This window comes from Lactuca sativa, chromosome 8, assembly GCF_002870075.4.
Source record: "Lactuca sativa cultivar Salinas chromosome 8, Lsat_Salinas_v11, whole genome shotgun sequence".
NCBI lineage: Eukaryota > Viridiplantae > Streptophyta > Magnoliopsida > Asterales > Asteraceae > Lactuca > Lactuca sativa.
Window position 1 is genome coordinate 51,506,577 of NC_056630.2, and position 10,210 is coordinate 51,516,786.

At 35.5% G+C, this 10,210-nt stretch overlaps 1 protein-coding gene across 1 annotated transcript; it reads left to right on the forward strand.

Moving 5' to 3' along the window:
- Positions 1–471: 471 nt before the first annotated feature.
- LOC128127703 (uncharacterized) lies at positions 472–1,502 on the forward strand. The gene is made up of 3 exons (XM_052766378.1): positions 472–568; positions 651–742; positions 834–1,502. The coding sequence occupies exons 1-3, from the start codon at positions 472–474 to the stop codon at positions 1,500–1,502; spliced, it is 858 nt and encodes a 285-aa protein (XP_052622338.1).
- The last annotated feature ends 8,708 nt before the right edge of the window (positions 1,503–10,210 follow it).

Genomic DNA, 10,210 nt, shown 5'->3' on the forward strand with positions numbered 1-10,210 from the left:
GTATATTAGACTTAATGTAATTGATTTTGGTTGTTCAGTTAATGTAATTTATGTTGGGAATTAAAATCTATGTTTGTATATCAGACTGTAGATCAGATTTTTCATTGTCTATTTCTTAATGTTAGATTGTTAGTATTACATTGTCATTACTTTGTTTCTTAATGTTAATTGTTAGTATCACTCTAGCATTCCATTTAGGATTTTTAAGATTGTGCACTTATCAAATTTTAGATTAGATTGTGCACTTATCATATTTTAGATTAGATTTTTTATTAGATTGTGCTCAACTATAATATTGGTTGTTTGTGTTTATGTTTTAGATTATGAGTACTCCTGGTTCAAGTTCCAATCCAAGTTCTAATCCATCCGAAGCACAATCAAGTACTGTACCATCTGGTTCACAAGCTTCTACTCAACCAAATCTTCGATTAAAAAAGGATCCAGCTTGGAGACATATTACTGAACTACGAGATGGAGCGGGAAAAATTCATATTTTTGTACCTTTTGAAAAAAACATACAATGGTGGAGGTATCAATAGAATGAAACAACAGCTTGCTGGAGTTCCAGGTAGTATTGCAGCATGTCCGAGTTGTCCAGGAGATATAAAGTTTCTCATAAAAAGTTCATTTGATGAAAATACCAAAAAAAGCAAAAGATAAACATGCCGGTGTGCTCGGTGATACTTTGAGGATGAATGTACATAACTTGTATGATGTTGATGATGATGATGATGAGGTTCAAGTACTCACCCAACAAACAACTCAAAAAAAAAAGATGGAAAAAGAAAAGCTCCTACCTCCCAAACACAAACTGTGCCACTTTTTTCAAACAGGGTATGCATTATCCATCTCAACCGTCAATTAAAGCAGCATTGCAAAGTAAGGAAAGATGGCATGAAACGGATTTAGCTCTTGCTATGTGGCTTTATGATTCTTGCATACCTATGAATGTCGTGAATTCTCCCCCTTTTCAAATAGAAATGAGTAAAGTCGCTAGTATGGGTCATGGAGACACAGGGCCTTCATATCATGCTATGCGTGTGACATTGTTGAAAGATGCGAAACAATCTGTACAACTTATAGTTGATTCTTATAGACGTTATTGGGCAGAAAATGGTTGTATAACTATGGGAGATAGGTGGCGTGATACAAGACAACGATCCCTTATCAATTTTATGGTGTATTGTGCAAAAGGGATTTCCTTCATCAAATCAGTTGATGCATCGGATATTGAGGGTAATGCCCAAACGCTATGCAGCTTATTTAGTGAGATTGTTGATATTGTTGGTCGTCAGAATGTAGTTCATTTAGTCACTGATAATGCTACAAACTATAAGAATGTAGGAAGATTGTTATGTGAGAAATATTTGTCTATTGTATGGTCTTCTTGTGCAACTCATTGTATGAACTTGATTATGAAGGATATGTCGGAGATGCCTCAAGTTGGTGATTTGGTTACACTTGCATCGAGGGTTACAGTTTTTGTTTATAACCACAAATAAGTTGGTTAAGAAAAAGACTAGGTTGGACCGAGATTATTTGTCCAGGTGCCGCTCATTTTGGTACTGCATTTATCGCATTGAAGAGTTTGTGTGATCACAAACATGATTTGCAAGCTATGGTCCCCTCCCCGGATTATAAAAAAGTGATTAGATTGAAAAAAAAACAAAAGAAGTTAAGCTTATCATATTGAATAAAAACTTTTGGAATAATTGTGGTATCATAGTAAAAGTGATGACTCCAATGTTGAGACTTTTACGGATTTTTGATTCGGATGAGAAGTCGGCTTTAGGTATAACATTTTTTTTATATTCTTTAATGATACTTACAAATATATTATCATTTTTATTATTTTTAATGATGTTTTTTATAGGTTATGTATACGAAAGGATGTATAGGGCAAAAAAAGGAATTAAAAAACTTTTTCACAACAACAAAGAGTTGTACCATCCTTACACTAACATCATTAAAAATCGTTGGGATAGGATGTTGCATAAGAGTCTTCATGTTGCGGCTTATTGGTTGAATTCGGTGTTTCAATATGATCAAGAAGGTTTTTGTAAGAAACCAGAGGTGGTTGCGGGGGTTATAGATATGATTGAGCATTACAGTAGTGCTGGTACTGTCAATGGTCTAACTCTTATAGACCAACTAAAGTTGTTCCGTGAGCATGAAGGTAGTTTTGGTAGAACACTTGCTTTTGTTTCTCGAAATACTACTCACCAGGTAACAACTTGGTGAATTTTAGTAAAAAGATTATAATATTATTTTGTTATTTTTCAATTAGATGAATGGTGGAAATTACATGGTGGAGATGCTCCGGGATTGCAAAATTTTGCAATTCGAATTTTAAGCCAAACTGTAACACCGTAAAAATTTAAACAATTTTTCACCTTTAAAAAAACATAAAGTATCATTCACATTCATTTTTCAAAACATTGTATCAACATCATCTCAATACAAAACCCCAAGATCAAAACATATGAACTCCAGTGTGTGTGTACGAGTCATGCCGGCGCCTTCCCGCGATCATCGTTGGTACCTGAAACACCACACATAACACTGTAAGCATAATTGCTTAGTGAGTTCCCCAAAATACCACATAAACAAATATCAGCCACTCAAGGCTGTAACTCTGTTGACCCTCTGGTCGAATATCTCTGTGGGACCCTCTTGGTCCCATAACTCTGTGGACCCACTGGTCCTAACTCTGTAAACTCTGAATCATGCATATCACATATCACAAATAATCACAACACATAATAACATGCAAATACACTTGCATATAACTCTAAAATAATCTGTCACATAACTCTGTTACTACACTAGGTAAAGTATAGTGAGAAGACTCACCTCAGATGTCTCGGTAAATCTCTGACTTGGTAGAAATATGATCTAGCCTCCACCTAATCACATAAAGTAAATACTCTCATAAATATAAATATACTCAACTCTTTAGTCCCGCTTGGCATGTCGAGTTCCTCCTATTGCTCGACGAGTCACACCTGGCATGAATCGCGGGGCCACCCCGACTCAACTCGCAGAGTATCAAGAACAACTCGGCGAGTTCCGCCTTGAACTCCAGTTCTCTAATCCCCCTCTGACTCACTGAGTTATTTCCCCAACTCGGCAAGTCTACTCATTGAGCGATTTACGGGAAACCCTAACCCTACTCGCCGAGTCTGATCTTTGGACTTGGCGAGTTCATGCCATGCACAAACTCCATTGACCTCCTGAGGTCAGGTATGTTCCTTTAATCCATAGATCTGACATTCCCAAGCATGATAATCACGTAAAGTTCAGACCTTGACACTCATATAACATCTAGCTGGTCTCACTTGGTGATTTAGCCCTAAAAATGACATCCTAAGTTCATGGCTCCCAAAATAACTCATAAAGCTCCAAGGGTTAAGGTCTCTGGACCTCTTTGAGTCCAGATCCAAAGCATGAACTCGAGAAGGGACCAATTGCTCCACATATCCATCCTCTAAAGGGGGTTAGAAAACCCTAACTCTAAGAATCAACACCAAATCTAAAGAAGGTCCAAATAAATACCTCAAGATGAAGTCTCTAAACTCTGAAATCACCAGAATCGCTCCTTTTTCAGCCTCCTCTTGCCTTGGTCACCTCCTTCTTGCAATCACACCAACAAAATGATCAAAGGTGGCCTCTCCTTCCTTACAAACACTCTAGATCTCTTAGGGTTTCTCTCTGGGGTCTGGTAGCCGCAAATGACGGCCTTAAGGGCCTTTAAATAGGTCCCAAACCCAGGAAATTAGGGTTTCATTAAATAGCATGGACTCGCCGAGTCCACTCATGAACACGCCGAGTCCAGCTATGAACCCGGATAAGAATCTGTGACCATACTCGGCGAGTCTAAGCACCAACTCGCCGAGTCCCCTCCCAACCACCAAAAATAAAGGAATAAAATAATATACCTGGGAATCCAGATGTTACACAAATAGCTTCATCTTCCGAGTGTGAGCGGAATTCGAGTGTCTTTAAGTGAATCCACACTAAAAGAAGGAATCAGTTGGAGTATCAAATGCTTAATCACCTTGTTTATGTTCATTATAACCTGCGTCTACAAAATAGGTAACTTATACTCTCAAACTTTTTTCCCTTTCTTTATTTATGTTTAAAAGTATATTAATATTTTTTTTCTAGGCTTAAAGATCACAAAGAGTGTTATGACCCGATTGATTACGAAAGCATTGATAAAATTGAGTTTTGGGTGGTTGATGAAATACCGGAAGGTGAACTAAGTTATACCGAATTGGAGAATATGGATGAAGATGAGCCACCAAACTACAATGAATCGACAATGTTTGAATCCCAAGTTTCTGAAGGTTATTATTATTTTTTTATTCTATCAATATTATTGTTATTCTTGTTTTTTATTTGAGTTTAAATTTTCTAAAATTGAATTTGTATTTGATATTGAAGATGATGAAGAAGATGACGATGGAGTTGCTTTACAACAAATTGACATGGATTCCTTTAGATGAAGATTAGAAAGTGATTGAAGTTTGGATTTTCATACATTTCATGGTATTTTGATGTTGTGAACTTTGTTTTTTCAAAACATGAATGAAGATGTGATGGATTATTTTTATGATACTTTGTATGTTTGATACTTAATGTTGAATTGAGCACACTTATTATTATTGGTATTGTTGTTTTGTAGTTTATTTTTGTATTATTTTTATTATTTTTTAATTTAAAATACAATAAGGATGAAAAAATGACATCATCCGGTTCGGCTGGTTTTTTGGACCAGTTCGACTGGTTTACCCGTCGAACCGGTATGGCGGCCGGTTCGATGTCCGGTCCGGTTTTCAAAACATTGCATTTACAGATTAAGAGCATAATGGAGATGTTACTATGCCATACAAACCTCGTAGTGGTCAAGAGCTAACCACAGTGCAATGGACGAGAAAATCCCACGACTATTTTTAGTGACTAGGCCGCGGCCCAGCCAAGGTTGCCATAGCACAGTGGACCGTTGACTTTTTGACCGATTTGACATTTATTCATTTTTCGTGAAAGTGAGTCTTTGATCATTGATGAAGGGAAAAATGCACTTTTGACCTAAGTTAACGATTAGATAAATGAAGACTCATTTAGATAAAAAGTAGGTATTATACATTAGTTTTTAATTTCTGGGTTATTTATTGTGTAGTGATTTGAGAAGACTTAATGCCAGTAGCTTAGTTTTTGGATTTTATCTTGTCAGATATTCATGTGAGTTTTCATGAACTTACTTATTATATGGACTTTGTGTTGTATCTGAGACCATGACAAACCCTTCGAGGGAAGTGGTCCCAGTTTAAATGATCAAGATATACCCCTTGGGGGAAGTGGTCAAAGTTTAGATGATCATGATAGACCCTTCGGGGGATGTGATAAAAGTTTGGATGATCATGACAAACCCTTTGGGGGAAGTGATCAGTCCCTGTTCGGCAGTGTTTGAGACACACCCTTCGGGGAAATCAACCTGCTGGTATAGGGTTGCTACCAAAAATATGTTAGGAAATTCATATGTTATGTGGTAGAATGTAAGTAATATGTGATTTATTACTTGAAGTTTATATGTTATTATGTATAATGCATATGATCTGTATAATGGGTGTGTATTGTTTATGACTTAAGTCGATGTTTTGAGTCTATATCTGAGCTTTGGACAAAGCAATTAAAGGATGAAGTGCTTAATGGGACTATTGGAACCAACTCATGTACGCGGGGCGTACCTGGGAGTACGCTTAGCATTCTAGGTTGAGATGGTGTATGCTGGGCGTATTCAGCTGCCATGGACTTTGACTTTTTTTGATCATTGACTTTTTGACCAGGTTTGACTTTGGGTTAAACTTGAGGATTTTGGCCTATTGATTAAGATTTTATCCGGTTCTGGTGTGAGTGGATCAACGAGAGCTCGCAGTGCAGAAAGGAACGTATCGCGGTGTTTCAAGGTTATTCGATTAAGGTGGGTTTTCCTTGTAGGTTTATGAGCCTAACATCATTCCTATGGTGTTCATGCAACCCTAATTGATTTTATCTAGGTTTTTCTAATTAAACATACAATATTGAATACCAAATCAATAAACCCTAATTGACTAGCATACAAATCTGAAAAATCACATATGATTAGGGTTAGAAAGTTTACCTTGATTGTTATGTAGAAATAACAGTCACAATCCTTCTTGATCTTGACTTCTGAAAGCCTAGTGCTTCAAATGTTGCACCTCTAATGGAATCACAGACACTCAATGCAACAAGATGACTTGGAGAGGGAAGGATTTCGGCTAGGGTTTCTCATAAAACTCATGGGGGGCGAAAATCCTATGTAAAGGGTTCCTTATATAGTTGTGTGGGCTGCTAGGGTTTCTGAAGGAAACCCTAATTCCTACTTAAGGCCTAAGTAGCTCATGAATTCCTTCCTTAGAGTACTTGGACGAAATCTTATGGGCTTCCCCATAAATTTCGTCCACTCCGCTCTATGGAGTCCATCAACCCAACTAGCAACTAACAATTAATTGCAATATCAGTCCCCTTTATTTAATCAGTCTCTTTCGATCACCAAATTAATTTATGATCAATACTAATTAAATAATAGAGTAAAGTACACGAATGGTCCCTATGGTTTAGGGTAATTTACGCGTTTGGTCCCTAACTTATTTTTTTAACTTGGAAGATCCCAACTGTTTGTTTTTGTTATGCGCTTGGTCCCTGTCTTACCTAAAAAATCTATTTTGCCATTGATTTTTTAATTTATTTAAATAAACACACCCCCAACCGCACCTCCCTCATCTTACCTTACCTACCCCGCAACTTTTTTCTATTTAAATAATAGTCTTTGTAGGTAAGACAGAGACCAAGTGCGTAACAAAAAGAAACAGTAGGGACCAAATGCGTAACAAAAACAAATAATATGGACCTTACGAGTTAAAAAAATAAGTTAGGAACCAAGCTCGCAAATTACCCCAAACTATAGGGACCATTCGTGTAATTTACTCTAAATAATATGATTTCCAAATAATATATTAAACTTGTAATATACTAATAAAACCATTTTTGAGTACCAATTAATTATTCATATAATAAGTTATACTCTCTCTCCTCTTGTCATCTTTTCAAGTTTCATAAGTGAAGGCAACCCAAAAGGACTATGCTCATAATCGGATCAAGTACATACCAAAATAGTTATGGGCTTAGACACCTAATCCAACAGTCTCCCACTTGGATAAGTCTAATATCTATTTTGCAATTACGACTTTAGAACCTGATCAACAATCATAGCTTTCAAAAGCTGTTGTCAACTTTGATCTTATCAACAACGCGTCCTTTAGATAAGGGATCATATATTCCTCCACTCTGGATATCATATGAACTGAGACATAGATTTTAATCATTCTCTCTGTTCATGTGTTGTTTCCCGATTTCAGATTTATGACGACTGACAATAGGCTACAATTGAACACATCAATTTAGTCCAGGCTTGGCCAAGCGCTTAGGGTGTCATCACTAAATCATCGAGGGGCCCATAGATATCAATTTTATCCCACTTTGGGTAAAAAGAGTGGATAAACTTCGACTCGAATGCTCGCTTGTACTTACTCATCAAATCACACACAACAATATGTTTTGTAACACCAAGTTACTGGTGCGTTTACATAGTATCAATATGCAACCGACTTGCAGACTACAACTCACACGTCTTGGTTTCAAGATTATAAGATATTATCGTCTCACTAATCACTTGTGATAAAATCAATGAAGTGATTAAATTGAGCGTGGGTTTAATCCAATACTCAAATCATATTTCAAGAGCACTCATGAACACTGCATCAGACTTTTTCTATGTCTAAAACGTTTTAGACAATCTACGGTCGGATTCATGACAGTCTAGCTTCAATACCTACTTCCAAAGTATTTATCGAATGTGGATGGTTTGAATAATCTTATTATTCGGGAAGTCAAAACATGCAAAGTGAAACAAAAGAATAATACTAATCCTATATGGTCCCAAACTTTTGAGTATAAATAAAACACCTTTATTTAATCACCATATTGATTACTCAATATTCATTGTATAATGTTTTTTTGGATAATCAACTTATTACTTGAATTATAACAACAGTTGTCCCATGCTCCAAGCAAACACATTCTAGTTTCCTATGGTCCGTACTTTTTGAAATAGATCAATTGAACACATTTCCAATGATACTCCTTTCACAACTCCTAATCCTTGTCACAAGTGTAAGAATACCAAATTCTTGCCTCTATTAGAATATGTTATATTCTAATATTTTATGCAACGATCCTTTCGTAATGTCACAGCACCAAAGTCACCAAGACGTCGGCAATGATATTACAAAGTGCTCTATTGGAGATTGTTACAAGGCAATTCCATAGATATGAAGTCTCATATTCAAAGTAAATTCCTTTGAACATCCTTCTTGCATAAAAGTTTCTAATCTAGACATAAATTCTTAACGTCCAACTCCTAATATGAAAACATTTCCATATTTTCCATACGACAACTCATTATTAATAGAATCATATCTAATAATAATAATGTCATTATGGTCCATACGTTACTATACTTCCAACTGCCGACAAGTGACCAATCATTGGCGAACCTTAGATTTTCCTTGACAGTCGTTTATTTTAGTCAAATCCGGTTCTAGTTCTTTTCCCTCTTAATGCCCTAGGCATTTGGAAAAATTTAGAACGTTCAAATATTACAGCATATGCAATCGATCCTATACCCGAAGCGTATGGGACACAATTCATAATGAAAAACGTGGTACTCTACCAGTTTCTTGCTATAATATTGCAATATACAAAATTCCTTTAAGTTGAACCTTTTCAACATAACATCCATATATGTCCTTTGACTAAATTTAATCAAAATTTCTCGATCTAAGCTTTTAGATTTGAAATGAAGTATAATATTCTCTCCCTTAATTATAGCAAAACAACTTTTCAACCCCTACAACTTTGCAAAGTGAAACTTTTGTTTTCTATAATTAATATTGCTAACTTGCAACACTTAAAATAATAATCATGCTTCCACTAACATGATAATTATATCCATACTATCATAACATTTATGCTCCCACTAGCTTTGACAGATATTTAGAAAACAGTTGGACTTCTAGAAATCAATACTTACTGACTTCTAAAGTTCATATTTCTAATACGATATGCTTCGAATGCCTTTATCTAAGCTTCTCAAACTTATACACCTTTCCTTAGATAGCTCACATGTGTGTCTAAACTTAATTCAGAACTTATAGCAATAAGTCCTAAATGTTTAGACAAATTGCCAAGTCTCACAATTTAAACTATGAAGAGGGATGACGTAATCTTAATGAATTTGAGAACGCAAATATCACAATTGTTATCTCCTTAAAATCTCTCTTAGTGATTCAATTGAGCGTGGGTTTAATCCAATATTCAAATCATATTTCAAGAGCACTCATGAACACTGCAGCAGACTTTTGCTATGTCTAAAACGTTTTAGACAATCTACAGTCGGATTCATGATAGTCTAGCTTCAATACCTACTTCCAAAGTATTTATCGACTATGGATGGTTTGAATAATCATATTATTCGGGAAGTCATAACATGCAAAGTGAAACAGAAGAATAATACTAATCCTATATGACCCCAAACTTTTGAGTATAAATAAAACACATTTATTTAATCACCATATTGATTACTCATTATTCATTGTATAATGTTTCGGATAATTAACTTATTACTTGAATTATAACAACAGTTGTCCTATGCTCCAAGCATGCATACTATGTTTATCTATGGTCCTTACTTTATGAAATAGATTTATTGAACACATTTCCAACGATACTCATTTCACAACTCCTAATCCTTGTCATAAGTGTAAGAATACCAAATTCTTGCCACTATTAGAATATGTTAGATTCTAACATTTATGCAACAATCCTTTCGTAATGTCATAGCACCAAAGCCACCAAGACTTTGCCAATGATATTACAAAGTGCTCTATTGGAGATTGTTACAAGGCAATTCCATAGATGTGAAGTCTCACATTCAAAGTACATATATTCCTTTAAACATCCTTCTTGCATAAAACTTTCTAAACTAGACATAGATTCTTGATATCCAACTCCCAATATGGAAACATTTCCATATCTGCCATACGACAACTCATTATTAATAGAATCA